This window comes from Convolutriloba macropyga, chromosome 11, assembly GCF_964194025.1.
Source record: "Convolutriloba macropyga chromosome 11, txConMacr16.3, whole genome shotgun sequence".
Taxonomy (NCBI): domain Eukaryota; kingdom Metazoa; phylum Xenacoelomorpha; order Acoela; family Convolutidae; genus Convolutriloba; species Convolutriloba macropyga.
This window is the reverse complement of record NC_134478.1, coordinates 44385591-44410478: the sequence shown is the minus strand read 5'-3', so window position 1 is coordinate 44410478 and position 24888 is coordinate 44385591. Positions and strand designations below refer to the sequence as shown.

The window sequence follows — 24888 nt, the reverse complement described above, 5'->3', positions numbered from 1 at the left end:
TTTTTCTATTTTTAAAGTCATTTTTTGTTGCTCTTTGTGTTTTCTCTGATGAACTGGGAGCCTAGGAGTCAATTCACTGAGAATTTAAGCAAAAAAATACTCTTTTTACCTGTTTGTTTACTCTGACATATGTTCTTCTTCTTCTGAGAAGGCTGAATCGGCTGATGTTGACTCGGGACTTAAGACTCCGGGAGGCAGCTGGATTGGTGTAGGGTCCGGCGCAAAAAATCTGGGGTCGACAATTGGCTGTAGTATGTTGTTTGTTATTTCCAACTCGTCGTCTTCATCGTCGTCTAGGGCTACTGGCAAGCTTTTCGCTAGAGCAAAGCCACTTGAATAGATACGGAAGAAAAACTCGTCTCCCAAATAAGTGTAGTATTCAGCCTCGTCTGTTGTTGCTTGTGGATTGTAGGCAAGATAAGACCAAGTTTGAGTATATGTTAGATGGCGAGCGTAGTGTATATTTTCAAAATATTGATAAGTTGATTGAAGGAAGGAAGGAATTGATTGAAGTTTACGTAGGAAGAGATCGGGTATAAGGTTACTGTGCGCTGCGCAAAAATAACAATAATTTCTAACGGGCATTTAGTTTTTAAAAGATATTTCCGATAACTGATTTGTTTGTTTAAATTTTGGCAATTAAATTGTTGGGAATAAATTTTGGCCTATTGAAAGAGTATTTGACTGAGCGGCCAATAGGATTGAGAGGAGTAATTGAGTTCTGTTAACTTTAGCTCTGACGATATTCAGGTCGGAGTTGTAATATAATCTCATCCAACCTGGTGGTCAATTAAATTCTTTTTTTGTTCCGGGATAACTTTCCCGCCTGCTTTGTCATGTCAGGTACATTTTTAAGTGTAAGGTACATTTTTAAGTGTAGACTTAGGTCTTGCGTTATCAGAATTCTGTGTTTCGCATCGATGAGAATGTTATTTTTCTCAAAAAATGGTAGTCCTATTAATGTGTTTGTCAGGTTAGGGGCTATGAGAAACGGTTCGATGTATTCAATATTTGATAGGGTAAATTTTATGACCGCTGTGCTCAATATTTTCACGGGCGATTTATTTGCCACTGAGACAAACTTCTGTTGTTCCTGTTTGATCGATACGATGTTATCAGGGCTTAGTTGTTTTATTTTTTGTAATGTTTTGAAACTCATTGCGCTATGGAAAGCTTCTGTATCGAGACAGGCATCATGCGTGTAATTTTGTGTTATAAACGGGACATAGAAAAGAAGTGGTTTTTTTGTCGAGACGGCAATCACTTTGTTTTTTCTGTCTTCACAGACGTTATGTAGAAAAAGAGTTTCATTTTTATTAGTATTTTGTTGGTTATTAGGAACTAAATGACGTGGCTTTAGTAGTTTTTTTGGTACGTCTGGTTGCTCAAGGCTCCATGACTACTCATCATTTGAGGCTGCTGATTGCACCCGGGCGGGACAAAATATTCACTAAAATTTTCCACATTGTTTGGAATATACTCGACCGTGTTGAAACTGGCTTGTTTATTCTGTTGGTTTTGGTTATTAATGGTATTGTATGGGAGGAACTGTGGTCTGAGGTGAGGGTTTATATGCCAACATTTGGAGATCGAGTGTCCAGTCTTGTTGCAACCCTTGCATACTGGTCTATTGCGGTAAAACTGTCCTTGATTTGCAAAACGGGGTTGACAGAATAGTGCTGGTGCAGGTGCGCGATTCTGATTGCGATTTACAAAGTTTTGGTTGAGATTTTGTTGATTCCATTTATTGGGAAAGTTTTGTTTCTGAAAATTATGGTTATTGCTGCGTCCTTGCTGATCAGATGTACTGCTTTTTGTTGCTTTGTCCATTTCGTCTATTTGTTTTTTCATTTCTTCCAATTTCTGAAGAATTTCTGATGTATCTCTCTCTGATTCGCTTAGTGCTGGCGGCGCAACTTGGTTGAACGCTGTGACAACATCATTTTCTGGAAGGAGATTTTCGAGCATCAGTCGTTGTGTATACTTTTCACAGAGATCTTGAACTGTTGTTGTCTCTGGTTCTTGAAGTAATTTACGTTGGTGTTTCTGCGGTAGGCCTTTTATGAAGGCATCTCGTACTCGTCTTGTTCGTTCGACATTTCGATTTTCTTGCTGTACATGTTGTTCGGGGTTAGCTTCGATGTCAGGGAAAGCATATAGAGCTAAGCGTTGTAATTCAGTTAAAAAATCGGCTGGTTGTTCAGTTCCCTGCTGAAATTTACGGGCATGGAATTGAATCTTGTACAATTGAGTATGATTTGCCGGGTTATATCTCTGGTAGAGCCTTTCAAGTGCCCTTTCAAAGTTTTCTTGTATCTCTTCCGGCAGCTGTTGATAAAAAGCTAATGCTCCTCCCGATAAGTTCAAATGCAGGTAGTGATGCTGCATTTCTGCAGGGATGTTACCTATTTCTAGAGATGAAGCTAATTGTCTTGAAAATTTAACAATATCCTCATTGGGGGCTCCAGAAAACTTGGGCAGTGTTATGTTAGTTGGTATTCTAAGGGAATTATTTTGAACAATAACTGGAGGGACTGCCTGATTAGCACCTGCCATGTTTTTATTACTGTTTACTTAGCTCTTATAGATAAAATGTCATAAAAACTTGCCTGTGTCTAGTTGTTTGAGTCTGAATGTGTCTCCACCTCTGACTGTGTCTTGCCAATCACTATCGGGAACTGCTTGTCTGCAGGTTTGAAGAAGGTGAGTTGTTGGTATGGAGAGACCCGTCTTCGTTGAATTCTGCTCTTAATGCTCAGTCTCTTCAATTGTCTGATGACTTCAACGACTGTCACCATGTGATAACCTTTCCTGTAGTGCGCCTATTCTCTCTACTTTTGGTAATTACTTATTGTGTTAATTACCGTTGCTATTATTAGGCATATTCCGTATGGGCATTATATGTATAGGCTATCAATTTGAAGTCGTAAAGAAGCAAGTTATTGTTGTTAGCGTTGTGTTAATAAAAGAATAAGTATGACGTGGAATTGGATGCATGGGCCGGCGATCGTGCTTCTTTTATTTCTTCAGACTATAATTAAAGAGATGTTAAGATGGGACAATACAATTCATTCAAAAGATTATAAGGGATGATTCCCTTTACAGTATTTATCGTTTACAAAGAGAGACTAAGTAATCAAATAAATTTGTCCGTGTTAATCATAAAAACTATGTGGAATTAAGTTGAAGGCAATATCGAGTAGTGTCCTTCTCTAATTCTCTAAGCGTGCCTGTCTTCTGTAGTAGTATATCTATATCCAACTAAAGTAGAAAAGTTAATCAGTTCCCAGTTTCTTTCTCGGCCAATAGAAATTGTTTTCGTCATTATTGCGTTGTTCTATTTTTGTCTGCTTTTACTTCTTTATTGTGGATAATATATAATAATATGAGTAAGCATATGACAACTATGCAATAACCTATTAATAAACCCCAGAGGAGCTTGTTTGACATCAAAGTCTGAAACAACTCAAAAAATGACAAAAATTTCCAAACATTTTAAAAAAATAGTATAAATTAGTGTGTTTATGTTTGGAGTAGCAATAGATATAGCGCTTAAAGTAGCCATAAAAAGCAATTACAGGGTCCAAGCAAAGGACCTTTATCAACTTTAATAAACCTCAATTTTAGACTGGTCTAACAAAAAATCCAAAAAATGTTGAAAAAGTGCTGAAAATTTCATTATTTTAGGCTCAAAAACACCCAAAAATGACCTGTTAACCTTGAATTACGGCCTTCCCAGTAGCTTCACCACTCTGAGTACTTGAGGGACTACCAAACGCGGGCCTCTAATGAAACTTGATGCCCGCAGAGCTTTACCTGTTTATCCCGTTTTGAAAGCTCAAAGTCATGAAAACAGGTGTGAAAAGATCTTACAAAAATAAAAAAAAGACAGAGCACCAATACAATCCAATTCTTGGATTGTAAAAAAAAATAGGAGCGCTATAATAGCCGGCTGAGAAGATGAGGGCGGCTATTAATTAGAAAAAAAAACATTACAATTACACATTTGACATGCTTTGGATAACCAAATTTTACTCGAATAATAACTAATTTTGTATTGTTTTGTTAATCAGTACACCATGCTCATTAAAAAATGCACGAAAGTTTTACAACTCCTAGAAGTTCATCAGATGAGATGTGATCAGTGATTGCAGTTCAACTTATTCGACTATATACTTGAAGCCATAACAACCAATGATGCCAATTGAAGCCAATTATGCCAAACTTGCAGCCAATTATAGAGCCAAAGAACTTGTCTTTAAAATAAATATTTAGGAATGAAGAATGTAGCAAGCGCTATGTGTTCCATGTTATACGTTTCCCAATAGTAGTTTCTTTGCACAGTGCTCTCAAGTTGCATTATTGATCATGAACATAAGTAGATATAATATCAGTAGATATCATGAACAGAAGGCGAATAGAGTAGATATAATATGGTTACCATTCGCATTCTGGAGAAGTTGATGAGTGCGTCTGAGGTCACCATAGGAGTGCCGTCCTCAATGAAGGTCAGGTCAGTCAGGTACATGCCAAGGTAGGGCAGGGCGGGAGGGTCACACCTGTTCAGAAAAACAAGTAAGTATCATGGTACCATTCACGCAACACGAAAGAGTAACATATTATCACTCATACTATTTTGCACACAACTCCAATGATTTTTCAGGAAACAGCAGTTTAAGTACAATTAGACTTTCAGCACACTTTAAGTATCTCTTCCCTTGTTTCATCCGAACAAGTTTTACAAAAACCGGTGAGCAAATATTCAGCTGTCCATTTTAGGAATAATCATAGTTTGCCCAAATAAATGAAAGACAAAACTTGTTGGGATGGGTGGGTATAAGAAATATAAAGTTCTTTCGTTCACAACTGGTTTCGATTTGATTTGAGAACGGTGTTGTTTAGTGATACTGACTTGTGTAGTGCGTCTCTGAGGTTTTTGAAGTGTCCGTCCGTTGATACCAGGATCTGTAGCTTGTCTATCGTGCTTCTAGTCTAAACAAAACAACACAAACCACTTACCACTAAAAAACCAATTTCACATACTAACCACAACTGATTTAATATAATCGAATAATCGAGCGAGTTGCTCTCAAACGACCGGTTAGCTTCGTCAGTAGCTAGCCACGGTTTAGTGAGGCTAGCTTTAGCTTAATTGAAGGGGCGTGAGGTGAGCTTCTAAGAACCGCCCTTTACACAATAAGTACAAGTCTCCAAAACAGTTTGTGAATCGCTCGCATACTTGGAGACTAGTGAGCTGAAAGGCTATAAGAGAAATTAATGCCCGCTGGGCGCTACCTGTTTATCCCGTTTTGGAGGACGAGAAGTCAAATGCGTCAGACGAAAAATCGGTCAAACGAAAAATCGCATAAAAAGACTAACTGGACTAATATAATTGCTACAAACTTTGTTTGAGAGCAATTAATTGCATAGTCAATGAAAACACTTAAAATCTCCCGAATAATCAGCAAACTAACCTAAGTCTCTCAGAGGGATGACATCAGGCCAGAGAGATATCACATTTGCTTCATCCAATAACACGAGAATGAAATACGCTCTCAGAAACTTGCCTTTTCCGATTTTTTTTGATGTTTTCAACGAACATTTAAACTACTCACACAGTGCAGCACATTTATACCAATAAATGATACAAAAAAACACAAAATGGAGGGATCAGAAGTTGAACAAAGACAAACAAGTTATTCAAATTGAAAAACGGAACTCTAGAGGGTATTTTATGAAGCCTTTCTACGGACCAATTAAAAACGAGCGGCAAGAAAATTCTTTAAAAATTCTGTTCTGGAGAAACAAAATAAACAAAACCGTGGAACGTCGGAAGAATTGCTCTCTAAAGACTAGTGGGAGCTTGCATCTACTTCAGTCTGCTTAAGACGGGAGGATTCAAAAATTCAAGGTGGCTTCATGAGTGATAAGAGATTCTTATATACTACTATAAGCAGTAAGAAAATTGTAAATCATAACCACTAAGTGAACGTGAATTTTTTCAGAAACTTTTGACAAACTGCTTCTCCGTAACTGTTTTTCTTAGCACATTGTCGGAATTAATTGGCTTATGTTCATTAAATGCGTATCAAACGGTAGAAAAAAGACATTCAACTAAACATATTGGAAAAGGAGAAAACCAGATCAAAACGAAAGAATAAACCAATTCTAAGAACGACTTAACAGTCTCATTAATTACCCTCAACACAACTTACGAAAAAACTTCCGTTTATTCCTTGAGCATCAACACTACGCCCAAACACACTGGTAAACATATGAAAAATATTTAAACTACATTAAAAGAAACAGAATTGATTCAATTTTCAAATAAAAATCTGGCCTACAAAACCTTCAAAATTTTTCACTCTGAGTAAACACTTTTAGCTATACGCTAAATAATTGATTGAACGAAAAATTATTCTGAAAGCCAGAAATTCAGAAGAATTAGGAGAAAAAGCACAAAACTTGATTACCCGATTTTCATTATGTAAAACATAGCTGGCAGATTGACGGAAAATAGCCGTGTTGACGCACTTGATGCATATCGGGATTCAAACAGAAAAAGAAAAAAAGAAGAGCTAAATTGACTGAATTTTCAGTGTCAAAAAGTGTTCTAATTTTGCATGCAGTTACAGTTAGATTCTAAAACTATAGTTAATTCAGCTTCTAAACTGAAAGCTAATAAACTTAATACCACTGTCAGCTAGCAAACACTAATGAACTTTGATAAACTAATTCTCAATGACTTAATAACCGGGCTTTATCGGTTTATCCCGTCTCTTTTGACAGTATTAACCCAAATGCGAAGTTCAATGCTTGATAAATTTAAAATCAATTCAGTTAAAACAGTGAGTACAGAAAGTCAGAAGTCAAACGTGAAAATAGCGACTTATGTAAAACGAAAAACCTGATCACAAGGTAAAGCGAATCTTAAAAAAAGAGGGCGCTCAAATAATAGCCGTTCAGAGGCTGCCGCTATTAAACAAACTTAAACTGATATCGCTCTAATCAACAACCAGAAAAATAATTGCAACCCATATAAATTTGAAAAAACGCAAAAGCCAAAAAATGTATAACGGAGAAGTCACAAAATAGCTCAAGATTGCATCTAAAAGTCTATTATATGATTCAGATGGCCACAGCTGCCCTCAAACAGTACAAATACTTAAAATATGGTTTTAAAAACAATTTTACGGGAAAAAAATTAACTTGAAAAAATGGACAAAACTGCTTTGAAAAAACCGCACGTGATCAACAATTTCGCTCGCTTAGCGAATTTTCTCGCTCTCTCTCTCTCTCAAATACGCAGTTATGATCAGAAAATGCTTCCTCTTCTCTCTGCTCTTGAATTTCTTCAACAATTTGACTTGAACATATAGTTTTTACGCTCGGCATTGACTTTTACCTCCTGTTTTAAATACACTAAAAAATTATCGATCACAAAAAGCTCTACCAGCTCCTCTTCGCGTCGTACAAAGACAGCTCACGAATACAATCCAAATACACTGGATTGTCAAAAAAGGATAGCGCCTAAATATTAGCCGTTGAGGCTGACGGCGGCTATTTACAAAAATAGCCCGCAAATTGCCGGAAAATAGCCGCCGTTGACCCGCTTGACGCACATTGGGATTGAAACAGAAAAAAAATAGAATCTGACAGAACATTTCTAAGTACGAAAGTATTCTTATCGGCGAGTAAAGTCTGCATATTCAGTTAGATTCTAAAGTTACACGTAATTCAGTCTCTTAAATTAACGCTATTAAGCATAATACTAATGCCAGTTAGCAATCGCTTTAATGATCTTTGATAACCTAATGCACTATGACTTAATGACCGTTTCTTTGGATTCTGCTCTTTGATCGTATCCTTTACATTACGTAACTCACTACGTGGAACAATTTAAAAACCATTCAGTGAAATATCAAAAGTCAAGCGTGAAAATCGTGACTTAGGTATAACGAAAAACGTGATCAAAAGGTAAAGCGAATTAAAAAAGACATAGCAGGATAGGTCCTGGCGTACAATTCAAAGAATTTTCATTGACTAAACAAGACCTAGAACGATCTATGAGTGAATTGGAAGAAACCATTTCTAAACAAACATCAGATCAAAAAAATATTTCAAAAAACAGAAAAAAAACCGAATAACGTCGGGTAGATTGCTCTCAAACGACCGGCGAGCGGCTGGCTTCGTCAGCAGCTAGGCAACGTTTAGTGAGGCTAGCTTTAGTTTAATTGAAGGGGCGTAAGTGAGCACTGCGGGGGGAGTGCACCAGGGGGCTGATGGGATGGCAACAGTGGGGGGGGGGGGTGGATCAATCTCTAAGAACCCCCTTCACACTATAAGTATAAACCTCCATAACAGATTCTGTGAATCGCATATTTGAAGACTAGTGAGCTGAACGGCTCTAAGAGCACTTTATGCCCGCTGGGTGCTAACTGTTTATCCCATTTTTGAGGACGAAAAGTCAAATGCTTCAGACGAAAAATTGGTCCAGCGAAAAATCGCATGAAAAAAGACCAACTGGACTAATAAAATTGCTACAAACTTCGTTTGAGATCAAATAATTACATAGTCAATGCAAACACTTAAAATCTCCCGAATAATCAGCAAACTAACCAAAGTCTCTCAGAGTGATGAAATTGAGGACTAATGGGTTGCTAATGTAATTGCTACAAACTTCGTTTGAGAGCAAATAATCAATGTCAAATACCGCACGTGAAAAAAAACCACTGGTGAGAAATGGAAACTTGGTTTAAACAAAAAAAACATACCCGGCAGATTGCCGAAAAATAGCCGCCGTTGATTCCAATAAGCATGATTGGGATTGAAAGAATAGAAGATATCGAAAAAAAGATTTTTGTACAAAAACATTTTTTAAGTCCAATTTATTTTGATGGCATTTCGTAGTTGAACATACTTCTGTTTCTTAGAGAGAGGCTACAGGGGCTACTAACAATACCAATAAGCATAAAATATGGTAACTAAGACTTATAGGAACGACGTTCAAATAGCGGGCATCTAAAATTGGGCTTTATGGGTTTATCCCGTTTCTATTTCTGACTTTTTTATTCTGACTCTGTTCATTTTGAATTGCTTTGCTGAGCAACAGATGTTCAAATTCACTTTTAGCAGAATGAGAGAAGAGAGAAACTAGCCTAGAGAAGTCAAAAAGATTTCACGCAAAATGCTGAAAAAGCGGCAAAATGGTAAAGCGAAAAAAAGTTCGACGAAGTAAAAAAAATTAGGAGCGCTATAATAGCCGGCTGAGAAGATGAGGGCGGCTATTAATTAGGCCCACAATGAACTATGAATGGATTGAACTTTAAAATTAGAGTGAAAAAAGTCACGCCGCAAAACTGCTCGCTTGTTCGCTCCACTTCCTGTTTCGGCGTGACCAAAATCACTACTCCAATTTGACTTCAAAAATCATAAAAATTTGTCTACAGATCTTTTAAAAAAGCGCCCCAATGAAATTCAGATTCTTTGAATTGTAAAAAAGCAGAGCGCCTAAATAATAACTTAAGAGAGGCTGGCGGCGGCTATTAAAAAGTTAAACCGGTTAATCAAAAATTGGATCTCCTCTGCCCTCGGGTTTTTACGACCACTTACTTTCAAATAATTTGCTATTACATAGCATGTTACTATGTAAAAAGGTTGCACGTGCGACAGGGGGTGTAATAGTTATACGCCCACTAAGCTATGTGGAGACAACAGATCCCAAGAATTTTGCACAAATTAAAAGGCAGATACGACAGTAATAATGGTTTCAAATTTGGTTGCAATCAATTAAACAGTTCAAGTGTTGAGATGCCTCACCTGTTTTGAGATGCGTTCCCATGTTTTCCTCAGTCTGTAGACAGGAGTACGTCCAAATGCAGATATGATTTCGAGGACAGAATTGAAGTTCTTCAGTCCTTTGCACACATCCGCCACCCCAGCCCACTTCTCGATCACAGCAGCCCTGCCCTTCTCAGTAGACTCACGCAGAATTGTGGTGGCGACCAGTGTCGATACCTGAAACCATTTTACTTCTTGTTCTAAACCTCCACGAAATAGGGGTTAAGAACTTTATGAGCTCTGGCCTTTTCGATAAGTCAATTTTGGCTGACCAATTGCATTTACGGAGTGACAAAAGGGGTATCCCTGCTAAGTTGCTGGAACTTGAATCGAATGCTGAAGAGGCATAACTCGAAAAGGAATATTGAAGAGCATTAATTAAGGCTAAAAGTTACACTCATTTTCATTTGACTGTTCTTTTCACGCTTCAAATCCGCTTAGATACCTGACGCATGCACAATATCTACTTGATATCTGACGGATATATAACGAATAATATAAAGTAGCTGTACGAACACCAAGCCAAGTCACAGTTTTTCATAGCCAAGGTACCAAAACGAAAAGAATGTAAAATTGAGAAAAAAATGAAAAAAGTTTTTAATTTATTGAATTAAATATTGCAATTTTAGGAAATATCAATATAATGTTGATTAGGCACTGCTTCACTTACATCGTTGAAGCGTTTGGTGGTAAGTAGAATTTTGGGAGCCTTCTCCTGCTTGTCTTCCTTGACCCATGCTTGATTGAAGAACTCCCTAAAACGACGAGTAGGGAATATAGTAGAAATGAGAGAAGCACTTACACAGAATTAGACGGCATCAATATGAACTCATCTCGGCGAACTGATCTCACTTACATGTCAATTTACTTCGTAACTAAGCTGCTCTTCAACAGGCATATCCGATAATTCTTTAGTCACATTATCAATCACTTTCGTGTATATACGTACTCGGTTAACGTTCTTTTGTTGTCATTCGAGCTTTTTTGAAATGCTATTCAGCTCCTAGTCAGCTCTGGACATTACGTATGTTCATGTAAATTGTAGCAAAAATGCAAACTAAACCCATATACCCCCCCCCCCCCCGAAGAAAAAAAAGTAAGCCACTAAAAATACTATGCATATTCTTATTGCATGGGTCTAACCAGAAAGGTATGGCTGAGAACACTTTGTGTTCAATGAATGTCAGATTCTCTGCCAGCTCCAATGCCGACATCCCTTCCAGAGATACCAGCCCATTGGCCACTATCGATGACGTCACAGGTGGCACTTGAGGGTAGCTGAAGTCGCCAGTTGGGTTCGTCTCGTGCTTCAAGTCGGCCAACAGGGCCACAAAGTCGTCTTTGCTCTCTTCGAAGTTGGTCAGGGCTCTAAATCAATCGCTATCAACGTCAATGGTCCTTTTGAACAACAAACTAGCAATTGGTTGATGTGACTTGCGCGCGAACTAAGTGAAGCCAGTTGATTTATTGTCATCACTGAACAAAAGGCCACAACATTGATTATCCACAGCAATTTCGCTTAGAAATTTTGCTTTTGACTGACGCGGAGTAAATGTTGTCGCAATTAGACGTAGGTATTTGGCTATATTGAAAGATATACTGACCATTTTTGATTTGATTCAATTGAACCCATTCAAATACCGTCCTTAAACAATTTTTGCCGAGAAATAGATCTTACACTAAAAAAAAACAGGATTGCTTCCTACTTTAAACGTGCATGTATACTTCATGTGAATTTGATTGAGCTCTTTTTGAAAGCACTAGCGAATTGAACTCTATTTTATGAGAAGAACTTCAATAGTGGAGTTTAAAATGTAGAATTAAGATTCAGAACTTTTTAATAGGGTTGCTTTAATCACGCATTGAAGTTCTGGTAACGTACATTATAATTAATGTTTTCTAAAATTACCACTGCTTCATGCAATTTTGTTTCGAACCTATCAGCTGCTGATTAAAACGCTTCGGTATTAAATTGACTTCGATCAGTTGTTCTGATATAAGATGGACTCTTTGAAGTGGTTCATCCTACAAAAAAACACCGTTTCTATGCAAAAATTTTCAACGTTCTTTCAACTTTCTTTAACTAAAAAGCAACACTTTAGAGTCATACAGGACGGAAAACTTCTTTCAGTTTGTTTGCAGTTTGACTGATAGAGCAGACAATAGTTTATATAGAGCATAACTCTTTTGTGTCTGAAAATTAACTGGAGAACAAAAATGATAAAGTTAATCTGTCACCAACTGACATCTCAACCATAAATTAAAACTAAAAGAAGTTAAAACGTAAATTGTTCCGCTTCCGACAATAATCTTACCCTTTGTCGTAATTTGAACTCCATTGACTTTTCATAACTCTTCAACAATACAACACATAAATCACAACAGTGTCATTCATGAAGTGATCAAAACCAATGCAAAGTCAGGTCAAACTCAAAATGTGCAGTGTAAAATCAAAAATTATCAGTCAATAACAATAAACGGGGCTTTTGAGTTCTATGTTTTTTGCTGCAAAATTTGCAGTTTTAGAACACTTTTGCACGCACTGAAGCACAAAGCTGAGCTTAAATTTGGTTAACAAACTAAGCCGCTGATTAATTAATTCAGCCATCAAACCAATGGATAATTATCAAAATCTCTCGATAAGGCTGCTGCATCTTGCATTCAGTCAGATTTTTCCATCACTATATAGTAAAAAAAAAAAACAATAAGGTTCTGAAGTTTAGGGCCATAGCAAGTTTTTTCTAATTTTGAATTTTTCAATAACTATTTGTCAAAGTGAACTCACTTCAACTCTTAGATTAGAGCGATCTGTAATTTTTTTTGGATTACACTGAGTTTGATTCAAATAAAAAAACTTTATGTGAACACAAAACTGAGTTTTAACTTGCTAAATGCAGCATTCTCTGTTTCACTACAGTCCACATATAGGTCTTAAATGACAATTCTAAGAGGCGAATCAATCTACTAGGATTAGTAAGCGAGATCTATTGAACAATCTTTATACAAAGGAGAAAGCGTTTTAAAGCGGATTTAGCTTATTTAAGTTTGTTTCAATTTATTTTGAGGATATTTTATTTCTGAAACTAACACTTCTCTTTCTTCTATTTCATCTTCGATATCATTTTTTTACTTATTTTATTCATTTTTTTTATCTTACGTAGTAGTAGTAGTAGTAGCTTAGGGTTTGAGCTTGTTTGATCACGGATGTTAATCCTCTTGATGGTCCAAATTATGAGTTTGTGAGTTTACTAAAAAAATATTGTGCACTTGTTGGTTTAAAAAAAATGACTTTAAATTTTTTTAGAGCGCTGAGAAAGTTGCTTTGTTTGGTAGAGATTTTGAAGTCTGAACAGGACGTTTAAAGATACTGTAAAGTTGTTTTGTACGTCTGAAAAAGTTTTCTGTTCTCTGTAGCCTAGCTTTTGAAAGATAAAATTTTCCTCTATTAGATTGTCTTTTTATTTTGAAATTAGATCTACTTCAGATGTATTCTGTTAAACTAATAGTATTAGGAAGTCGTATATTTGAATGTAGAAGCATAGTGGAAGTAGATCAATAGTCTTTATTTATATCTCAAAGAATTATCAAAGAATATCTCAAAGAGTCCATCAAACCGGATGAAATTTAAAAAAACGTCAGATACAATTTTGTGTTATCTCAAAATGTAAAATTCGCACAAAGACACCTTTTTGAGCATCTTACAAAATATTTCTAATTTAAAAGTTGGGAATTGATAAAACTTTAATAAAACGACGAAAGGTAGTGGTAAAAAAGAAAGGACTATAAGGATACTTCAAGGATAAAATATGAACAAGGCGGCTCGGTAATGTGCAATGGCACATAAGGTTCCGACCCCGCCCATCCACAATTTTGGCATAATTGTCCACCAAATGAGGAACAGATAGAAAAACCCAAAAATTATTTTTTGCGAATCCCAAAAAAGCCCAAGTCTTTTTCAAAAAATTAAGAAATATTAAGAAAGCGAGTCAAAACGAACAGCAAAATCAAACAACAACAACAACAAACATTAATTACATCAAAAAATTTATGTCCCTCTTAAAAACTAAATTTAATAACAAAGTCAACATACCGCCAGATAAACCTGACACTAAACAAAAATAACTTATAAATCACCAGAAAACATATGCGACCAGTCCATAAAAAAGTTTGGTAACAATTATACAAAAAAGAAGAAAAACAGAAAAGTAAAAAAAAATTAACTTATTTTTTTGAAACAATTAACTTCAAAGTAATAAATACCATTAGGAATAAATTAATATTACCACAAATTTGCGATTACCACTGCTTCTATAGAAGGGCATTAGGACCTGACCTTAGTCATTTTTTAGAGCGGCTAAAAAGAACAACAAAGAACAAACAAAATTTCAATTGAAACTTGCCAGAAAACGCTGTCAAAACCGGCAAGCCAAATTTTGGCACTCAAAATATATTTGATTGCGCCTTCTTCAAACAACTATAATGTAGTACGTGGCCATTCATTAGTAAGACTAGGTAACAAGTAGACAAAAAAGCGAAGTGCTAAAGTATGTAATACTTTTAATTTTTTTTTCGAAACAAAATTACATTCAATGTCATGAAAGGCATTAATTACAAAAAGAGCTATTTAAATATCGTCGTTTTTTCATGAAGAGGAAACCCTCGAGACCTGTAATTATCCAGAATATTTCTTGCATCTACAAAAAGAACGTCAAATATGACAAAAATCAAATTAATTTAATTTTTTTTTGTGAAAAAGCGGTGTCGAAGCCAGTAAGGTCATAACAAAATCTTTAAAAAAAGATTTTGGGACACCAATCCCTTTTATTCCCTTGACACCCATAATGTCATATTTGACCTGTAATCAACTAACGAGATTAGGTAACAAAAAGAAACATAAAAAGAACAAAATTGCGAAGATAAAAAAGTTTTTTTTTAATTTTGGAAAACGATGGGTTTGAAAGTCATAAAAGCCATCAGCTATCTGCTAATATCAGAATATCGGTTTTTCTATTCTTCCATGAAAAGCCAATGAAAGCTATCACTATACAGGAAATTTCATACGACCGAAACGACAAAGTATAAATGACAGTTAAGACAAAATTAAAAACGATGATTTATATCTTTCAGGATTTTAATATGTTCAATTGTGCTTTAATTTGAACGCTAATAAGGTGACATGAGAACTGTCAATAATGTGATAATGTTACAAAATTAGAAAACGTGAAAAACTGGCAAATATCAAAACAAACAAAAATCTAAAATCTTGTAGTATCAAAGCCAGAAAACAATAATTTCAGGCTTAAAACTGCAACCGAGAATAAATGTTAACTCAGTAGAAAGAAGAAGCAGTCTTTTTTTGCTGACACTAAGCTGGAAGTTGAACAAATTAAGAAAAAAATAGAGGAAAAGTTAATTAAGCCATTATTTATTGAAAAGTCAATTATTTTTAAAAAAGAAACGACCATACACTTTCAATTAAAAAACTAAATGCATTAGCCTGGAGCTGTTTAGCAAGCGAATTGGTTGGACCTATCACTCCTGAGCTTTGATTTGATATGTTCTGTTCTTTATTATTAAAAAAAAGTCTTTCTTTAAAAAAAAAGACCGACTGATTACAACCCGATTTTTTTTGGATTGTAACAGTCCAAGAATGGCCCAAAACTATCCCTGCTAATGCTTATTGTCCGTTAGGAACAATTGATTTTTCGAATGTTCTAGATATAGATAATTTCTGAGTTGAAACTCAAAATAAATTTTGCATTTTTGATAATCAACGAGTAAAGTTAGCAAAAAACGGCAAAGTTTTAACTAAAAGGCACTCTCTGCGGACTCTGAAGTAGAAATAGCCCCCCTCTGAGTCTACAAAGATTGTATGAGTGTTGTTTGGGGGTGTACTGTAGGCAAATTTAATCAAAGTGGACTAAAGTAGCTTATTTCGTGCTGTTGTTGATGAAAAAGGCTAAATTTTGAAATGTTTATCCAGATTTTTTGACCAAAAAATTAAATCAAAACAATCAAAAATGCTTGTTCGTCTTCAAAAATAAAATCAACGACACAAAAATAAAATCAAAATTATAACAAATTTTAGCAAAATTGACGAAAATTTAGGCAAAAATTCCGGAAAATGTGAATAAAAACAACGTGAATTCACTCTTCTTTTCTCAGAAGTTTAAGCCTCGATAACTCCCTGTAGAAAACGAAAATTAAAAAAATCTTTTTAGTTCCATATTCTACGCTGGACGAGCTTTCTAATGATACCAGTCTCAACTCTCTACGATGAATATATCGAGCGGCGAAAATTCACGGAACAAAAAAAACCCAGTTGAGTATATAGTTCCTCCCCCCTCAAGAGGGTCTGAACAATTATCTAAATAAATATGGTTGAAACAAATTGTACGCGAATTCGACAAAAGTTTCGAAATGTGCTCCAAAAACGAACTTGAGGTAAATTCAGCAGTTGATTGATATTGTTGGTGGTTTCCGCGATCAAGCTTAAAAATTCTAAAACTTAAATTCAATTCAATTCAAAAATCAAGATCAATAGTTTTTCAGGAAAAATATTGGAAGCAAACTCGTCCTAATTTTTTGCACAAATTTGATATAATTTATCCCGTTTTTGAAGACGAAAAGCTAAAAACGTCAGACAAAAAGTCGTATAAAAAGGCCACTGAACTAATATAAATGCTATAAACTTCGTTTGAGAGCAAATAATCAGATTTTATTTACGTTAAGGGTTTTTGGATTTTGATTTGCACGATATCATAAATGAATTTCATATGAAAACAAGGGATATTCAACTGCAGCTGAGGAATATTCAACTCCGACAGTTTGGAGTTGCTTACTTGAGTTTTTTTAAATTATGACCTGATATAATTTGAAAAAATTTCCTTTTTTTTTTGCTCTTTCGAACATGTCACTTCGTGTTCCTTCTGGAAGTTTTTCAAGCAATTTTTCTCCGAAGCAGCAATTTTACGATGCAGCAGCCTTGATTGTGTAAAAAGGTAAGAGAAGGCAGCAAAAATAATAAACTGAAAAAGCAGTTAGCATAGCAAGAGTACAACATAATTTGGCATCACAAGATCGAAACAAAAGACTTAAGCAGAAGATCAGATCATAGATAAACGGGCGGTAGTGTAATAATACTTAACAACATGAGAAGAGAAGAGCTGAGAGATAGTCGAGAGATAGATTGAGAGAAGAGAAGCATCCTCACCTTTCGTGGTTGAGTTTACAGAGAGTTCTGCAGCGGATGACGAGAGCAGTGCAAAGAAATTAGTAACCACCACCGACAAACACACTAATCACCACATATGATAAATGATTGATCATTCGGATATATTCTGTTTCTTTCCCCTCTTAGAGGGGATAGTTTTTTACCCATTACCCTCTAATGAACACGTGCTAATTTAGCCCACAGTGATGTGCTATGAGGCCATATATCATTTCAAGTGGGGTCATGAACGCAACAGGTGTACTGAAGCAGAATAGATCAGTCTACTAGCAATAAAAATCACCAACACCATCCAACTGTTTCCCCTTAAACACTAAGGTATTAACTCTAGTTAACTAATTTAGACGGACAGACAAGGAGGCAATGTCGAAAAGTTCGGACAACGTAAGCTAATGTCAGAGGAATTGCTCTCAAAATGACTGGTGCGTCGAGTTTCTATGGTACTATGGTTAAGCGGCAAGGACGGGTCTAGTAAAGTACGTATTTACTATGGATATGGTATTCTATGGATATTTAGTAAACTGTGGAAATGGTATTCAGCTATTTAACTAGAGCTCCTTAAGGCTTCAACTCTACCCAAGTTTATTTTTGAACAAGTATGGCTTCTCGTTAAATTACGTCAAGCTTGTCTTATGCACACTCGAAACGATCAATTGAGAGCTAGTCTGTGAATTGCACAACGATAGGCAAAATGTGTTTTAGAGTTACTTTTTAGACCTATTTTGCATTTATGTATGAGCATAATTCAACCCCAAGAAGTTACCATATATTTAAGACCGAACAACTTGCTCTCAAAAAACAGATAGAAGCTCAATTTAATTAAGCTGGAGGATCTTGGATAAACTTAATAAGGCGCGTCAGATGTTGTTAAAAGGGCTCGTGTTAGAACACTAATAAGATGTAAAGCAAAAAATAACATACCTGGCAGATTGCCGGAAAACAGCTGCGTTTGATTCCCATAACTATGCTTGGGATTGGAAGGAGAGAAAAAACTGGCGAAAAATGATTTTCATACAAAAATGTTACAGTGCGAACTATTTTGATGTCATTTTGGAGCTGAACATACTCCTGTTTCGTAGTGAGACAACACAGGGGCTAGTATCAATACCAATCAGCATTAGAGATGTCAACTATGAACAAAGTTCGAGTGACGGGCATCTAAAATCAGGCTTTGAGTTTATCCCGTTTCTTTTTCTGATTTCGTTTTTCAATGACTCTGTTCATTTTGAATTGCTTTGATGCGCAACTGCGGTCTAAAAGCACTTTGAGCAGAATGAGAGAAGAGTGAAACTGGCCTAGAGAAGTCAAAAAGATTTCACGCAAAATGTTGAACAAGCTGTGAACTAAGGGAAAGCGAAAAATTTTTATTCGACGAAGTGAAAAAACATAGCAGGACAAGCCCTGACCGTACAATTCAAAAAATTTTCATTGACTAAACAAAAAACTAGACCTAGAAAGAACTATGAGTGAATTGGGAAAACCATATCTAAAAAAATCGAAAAAAATGATGAAAAACATAGCCGGCAGACTGCCGGAAAATAGCCGCCGTTGAAGCGCTTGACGCACATCGGGAATAAAACAGTAAAAGAAAATAGAAGAGACAAATTGACCGAGATTTTTTACTATAATTTTTCAGCTTCAAAAAGTGTTCTAAATCGGCGTGCAGTTTCGGATGGTTTCTAAGATCTATATTCAATTCAGCTTCTAAACTGAAAGCTAATAAGAATAATACCAATATCAGCTAGCAAACACTCTAATGAACTCTGATAACCCAATTCTTAATGACTTAATGACCGGGCTTTATCGGTTTATCCCGTCTCTTTTGATTTTGATCTTTTTACTTTGACAGTATTCACCACGCAGCGTAATTGATTGCGTAAAAGAATTTCAGTAATTGAATGCGTAAAAGAAATCCATTCAGTTGCAACAGTGAGCGACTAAGTCAGAAGTCAAACGTGAAAATCGTGACATATGTAAAACCAAAAACTTGATCAAAAGGTAACGCGAATAAAAAAATATAGCATGACACGTCCTGACGTACAATTAAAAGAATTTTCATTGACTAAACAAAAAACTAGACCTAGTATGGACTATGAGTGAATTGGGAAAACCATATCTAAAAAAATCGGATTAAAAAATTATAAAAACATAGACGGCAGATTGCCGGAAAATAGCAGCCGTTGAAGCGCTTTATGCACATCGGGAATGAAACAGAAAAAAAAGAAAAGATCAATTGACCAATTATTTTTCTTTTTAATTCAGTGTCAAAAAGTGTTCAAACTCGGCGTGCATTTTCAGTTGGATTCTAAAACTATACTTAATTCAGTTTCTAAACTGAAACCTATTAAGCTTAATACCAATGACAGCTAGCAAACACTCTAATAATCTCTGATAACCTAATTCTCAATGACTTAATGACCAGGCTTTATCGGTTTATCCGGTCTCTTTTTATTTTGATCTTTTGACTCTGACAGTTTCCACCACGCTGCGTAATTGATTGCGTAAAAGAATTTCAGTAATTGAATGCGTAAAAGAAATACATTCAATTGAAACAGTGAGTGACTAAGTCAGAAGTCAAATGAGAAAATCGTGACATATGTAAAACCAAAAACTTGATCAAAAGGTAACGCGAATAAAAAACATAGCATGACACGTCCTGACGTACAATTCAAAGAATTTTCTTGACTAAACATAAATTTAGACCTAGTATGGACTATGAGTGAATTGGGAAAACCATATCAAAAAAAAAATGGATAAAAAATTATAAAAAACATAGACGGCAGATTGCCGGAAAATAGCCGCCGTTGAAGCGCTTGATGCACATCGGGAATGAAACAGAAAAAAGACGAGATCAATGGACCAATTATTTTTTTTCAGTGTCAAAAAGTGTTCAAACTCAGCATGCAGTTTCAGTTGGATTCTAAAACTATACTTAATTCAGTCTCTAAACTGAAAGCTTTTCAGCTTAATACCAATGAGAGCTAGCAAACACTCTAATGAACTCTGATAACCTAATTCGCAGTAACTTAATGACCTGGCTTTATCGGTTTATCCCGTCTCTTTTGATTTTGATCTTTTGACTTCGACAGTATTCACCACATTGCGCAAAGGAATGCGTGAAAGCAAATTAAAATCCATTCAGTTGAAACCGTGAATGAGGTAAGTCAGAAGTCAAATGTGAAAATCGTGACAAATGTAAAACGAAAACCGTGATCAAAAACGTAAAAACGAATTCAAAAACATAGAATGACACGTCCTGACGTACAATTCAAAGAATTTTCATTGACTAAACAAAAAACTAGACCTAGAATGGACTATGAGTGAATTGGGAAAACCATATCTAAAAAAGCGGATAAAAAAAATTACAAAAAGCATAGCCGGCAGCGGAAATTAGATTACTTGACCAAATATTTCTATTTGTTTCAGCGTCGAAAAGTGTTCTAATTCGGCATGCAGTTTCAGTTGGATTCTTAAACTATACTTAATTCAGTTTCTAAACTTAAAGCTAATAAGCTGAACACCAATGTCAGCTAGCAAACACTCTAATGAACTCTGATACTCTAATTCTCAATGACTTAATGAACGGTCTTTATCGGTTTATGCCGTCTTTTGCTTTTGCTGTTTTGACCTTGACCTTTTTCACTACATTGCGTAGTTCAAATGTGAAAGAATTTAGAATCCATTCAGTTGAAACAGTGAGTGAGGTAATTCAATTGTAAAAATCGTGACTTATGTAAAACGAAAAACGTGATCAAAATGTACAGCAAATTTTAAAAGGAGAGCGCCTGAATAATAGCCGTTTGAGAGGCTGACGACGGTTATTAAAAAACAGAAAACAATGTCAAAACGCCACAAGTGAACAAAAAAAATCAATAGAGAGAAATGGAAAATTGGTTCAAACAAATAATTAGGCCTAGAATGAACTATGAATGGATTGGGAAAACTATTTAGAAAAAACCGATCAAAAACTTGAAAAAAACAGTAAAAATCAAAAGTAAGATTGCCGCATGTGAACAAAAAACACTAGCGAGAAAGCAACTTTTTGTTCAAACACCGTTTTATCACTCCACTGTAAAGTTAGTGCGAAAAAATTTCAAGCCGCAAAACCAACCGCTTTTCCACTCCGTTTCCCGTTTCGGCTTGACCAAAATCACCACTCTAGTTTGACTTCATAAATCATGAAAATGTGAACAGAAATCATGAAAATCTTAAGATACAATACAATTCAAAATCTTTGAATTTGAATTGCCCAATACAATTCAAATTCTTTGAATTTAAAAAAAAATTAGGAGCGCTACAATAGCCGGCTGAGAAGCTGAGGCGGCTGTTTAAAATAAGCCAGCCACTCACTTCTTAAAAAAAATTAAGCTCCTACTTTATTACAATAATAATTTTTAAACAAAAACAGTAGAACTATTACGAGAAAAATCAAACCTGATAACACAAGCTATCTGAAATATCTGAAAAACTCTCTTCGCAAGTTGCGACTACAAAACATTTTTTTGGCAAAAGAACGTTAAATAATGATAGTTTTCATTCAATAAACTACTAGCAACTGATAGAAAACAAAAGAAATGGTATATACGGAGAAAACGGAGGAAAAGGACTGTAAAAAACGAAAACCAAAATATTTTTCAACAAAAATCCCTAAAAAATGGTAACCCTGTAATTCAAAACAATAGTTTGGAAAAAAAACCCTGTAGAAATTCTTCCGCCCAATCAATGACCCAACCAATTCTATTCAGGGACATGCTAAACAACAATTAAAAAAGAAATCGCAAAATGCTCTAGATAACAAAATACGTCAAAATTAATATCAATTAAATGGAAAGATTACCAAAAACAGAAGAACAACAAAGGTCAACATGAGTCATTAATAAAATTCAGTTCTTGACGGACAGGTCGACATCATCTCACTTCAAACAAGCACCAGCCATTAGGTCCAAAATCAATTTTCAATGCTGTCTCAACGACTGCTAAATTAAAGGCACATAACAGTAGTTTTAACAACTGTTAATCACTCACACAATTTTTGGAAAACAATTGGAAAATGTCGTTCACATCAGCAATCTACAATGCATGAGAATCGTAAACGCAAAAAGTGTCAAAAGGTTCAAAAATGTTCCAACATATCTAAAAAAATATTGCAAGTTTTCCCAACAAGCAAACAAAATTATTAAGCCGGTTACAGAGCATGAAATTTTGGGCTAATAAAAAACCAAATCAAAAAGTATCCACTGACAAACAATGGTGCATAACGGATAATTTGCAATGCTTTCTCTAAATAATTTTGACTAAATTCTTAAGTCAAGAAGCTGTAATCAACTAAAACTGTGTTTAAGCCAGAACACAACATCGTTTGGTAATAACAGCAAAAATACTCCCAGCAAACAGCAATTTTCCTTCTACTGTTCATTCTGTTCAATTGGTTCAGGCAGACGTTCTTATTCAGCCTTATTAGTTCCGACACGTAATAAAACATTCTTGAATGGATATGTGGCATTTTAGCAAAAAGCATACTAATTTGGTCTGATGTAAAAGAAAGATTCGGTCTGATGAGAATCAAGATGATCTGAATAGCAGGTTGTACGCTTAGCCAGCCTAATTTTCCCATTAAAACATGCCTTTGCACGGACAGGATTCTTTATGATTTGATTAGTAAGATGCACATTCCTCAAATACCCGTCTTTCCCATAATAGCCCCCCCCCCCCAAGAAATTAAAGCCCCGCATTATGGCATAACTGATGATTGGGGAATATAGGTTATATTACCACTAAGCCGGGGAATTATCACTCGATACATCCATCAAATTTAGTTTACGTGAATTCACTGAGAAAATCGGACATTCGTCGAGAACATGTTAAATCTGCTTGAAACACGCAACTATCAAGTTTCTGCAATCTGACACTTTAGAATCTGGCCATGCAGAGGCTGTTGTTTGAAATGTCAAATAAGGCAACATTGTGTTCTACGCGCAAATCTTCTCGAAATCATTTGATATCTTATTCTATGCCTTTCATTTTTTTTACATCAGCCCCAAACTAGCACACATGCTATCCTGCCTATATATTGTGTCCCACAATGACAGAAAACATTTTTATAAACGTTTATTAACGCAACGCATGCAAACGAGAATGAAAAAGTTTATAAGAATGTCAATGTTTTAAATTTGCTCAAAAATTAATTTGCACTTTTACTTTAGACACTGTCTACTTTTCAGCTTTTAAACATGGTCGAAAACGTTTGGCTGTGTTTTATCAAAATGGGACAGATCCTTCCACCAGAACACTCAACAACACAAGATGAGATATATAGTGCAAGTATATGAGCAATCGTTACGGACTCTTGCTAGGTACAAATTGGCGCATTTGAAGACCGTCAGATTTACATAACAAAATCGCTTTTAATTGCGTTAATTTTTACATCGTTCGGATTTTACTTTCACAATACATACCGCCAATACTGGGTAAATTTTAAGATATTTTGTCACATTGAGTACTTTGGTATTGGGTCCTGAAACCGTATTAAGATTATAAAACGATTTTGCTCACTTATCCGAGCAAATTTACTCGCCTCTTCTTTTGGACAATTTGTGCATAGCAACCGACTGTAATGATAATACTCAATTATTTGTAGGCAGATGGGAGAGATCGAGAAAGATTTGTGGTGGTGGTGTGAAGTGACCTACCTGTATATGCCATTGACAATCTTTTCTTCTTCGGCTGTGAGACACTCGTTTGACTGAGCCTCTTTAAGCATTGAAATCAACAGCTGATTCGCTGGCTCGCCCTCCTCAAAGTCCTATAATCGAAGATAGTTATCGCATCACCTTATCACAGGAATCTGTTGTTTTAAGTTAGAATCAGTTATTTAAATGTGCTTCAATTCGAAGCGTCGCTCAGGAATAGAAGAGTTGATCGATTGACAGCTGGCAAAATAATCTCGAAGTGCGGTCATAATCATCTATTATTCAATTTTCAATAGATTTCAAAAATAGTAAACTATAGAAATAAATGGTCTGTGTATTTATGAAATTGAGCAAACAAATAATTGGGCAAATTGTAAAAGACGACCTCCGTGATCTCGTTATTTGTCAACACTGTTTTTAAATCTTCGTACAGCAACAAAATTAATTCCTGCTTTCTTAAAAATTGTTTTTTTTTCTTACAAACAGGAGCACATTTGATCTAAACGAGAGTAGCATTTTTTGGACTGACCTCAGGGAACTTGGTGGACCAATGACGCAGCACATGTAGCACTCGCATGGACGTCGCCGATGAGAAGTCTGAGGAGCGTTTACCACCATGCTCAACTGAAACATCCCAGTCCCTGTACATTCCTCAATTCTGTGCATTAATAACATGATAATTACAGAACCGACTACTAATGTCGGACGAATTGCTCTCAAACAACTGGCGTGATGTTGGAATTTGGTTGCAACTAGCTTCACGTTACGAAGGCTAGTTCCTTGGGGACAGAATTGACTGGGGGACAGCGTCAAAACGTTAAAAATCGTCCTTTTTGCCATTAATTTACGCTTCTTCAGAAGTTTTCGTGAACAGTAAACTTCAAGTCTACTATAGCTCGAGATAACTGTGCAGCAACTTAACGCCCTCGTGCGTTACTAGTTTATCACATTTTGTTTCACAAAAATTCGTATCTGGGCAGATGACAAAACGACCAGCAAAAAATCGCAAAACAGATCAAGAGGGCCTACATAATTACTACAAACATTTCAGAGCAATTAGAAACTTGGGTTGTGAGCGATTTTAAGTGCTGTGAGGACTTGGCGTGATAGCAGAGAGGTAAGGTGTGT

At 35.7% G+C, this 24888-nt stretch overlaps 1 protein-coding gene across 10 annotated transcripts in view; it reads right to left on the bottom strand.

The window, feature by feature from the left end:
* The window catches only part of LOC142349443 (ras-specific guanine nucleotide-releasing factor 2-like), a 233011-nt gene that overhangs the window by 6604 nt on the left and 201519 nt on the right, over positions 1-24888 (bottom strand). For 9 of the 10 annotated variants that reach the window (XM_075400998.1, XM_075400995.1, XM_075401003.1 and 6 more), the window contains 8 exons: positions 24290-24384; positions 23761-23873; positions 17054-17080; positions 10984-11208; positions 10511-10595; positions 9820-10017; positions 4913-4992; positions 4442-4559 (listed from right to left, as the gene is read on the bottom strand). In XM_075400998.1, the coding sequence (XP_075257113.1) occupies positions 4442-4559; positions 4913-4992; positions 9820-10017; positions 10511-10595; positions 10984-11208; positions 17054-17080; positions 23761-23873; positions 24290-24384 (941 nt within the window). The remainder of the gene's footprint in view (positions 1-4441; positions 4560-4912; positions 4993-9819; positions 10018-10510; positions 10596-10983; positions 11209-17053; positions 17081-23760; positions 23874-24289; positions 24385-24888) is intronic. The other variant, XM_075401002.1, reaches the window with a different exon arrangement.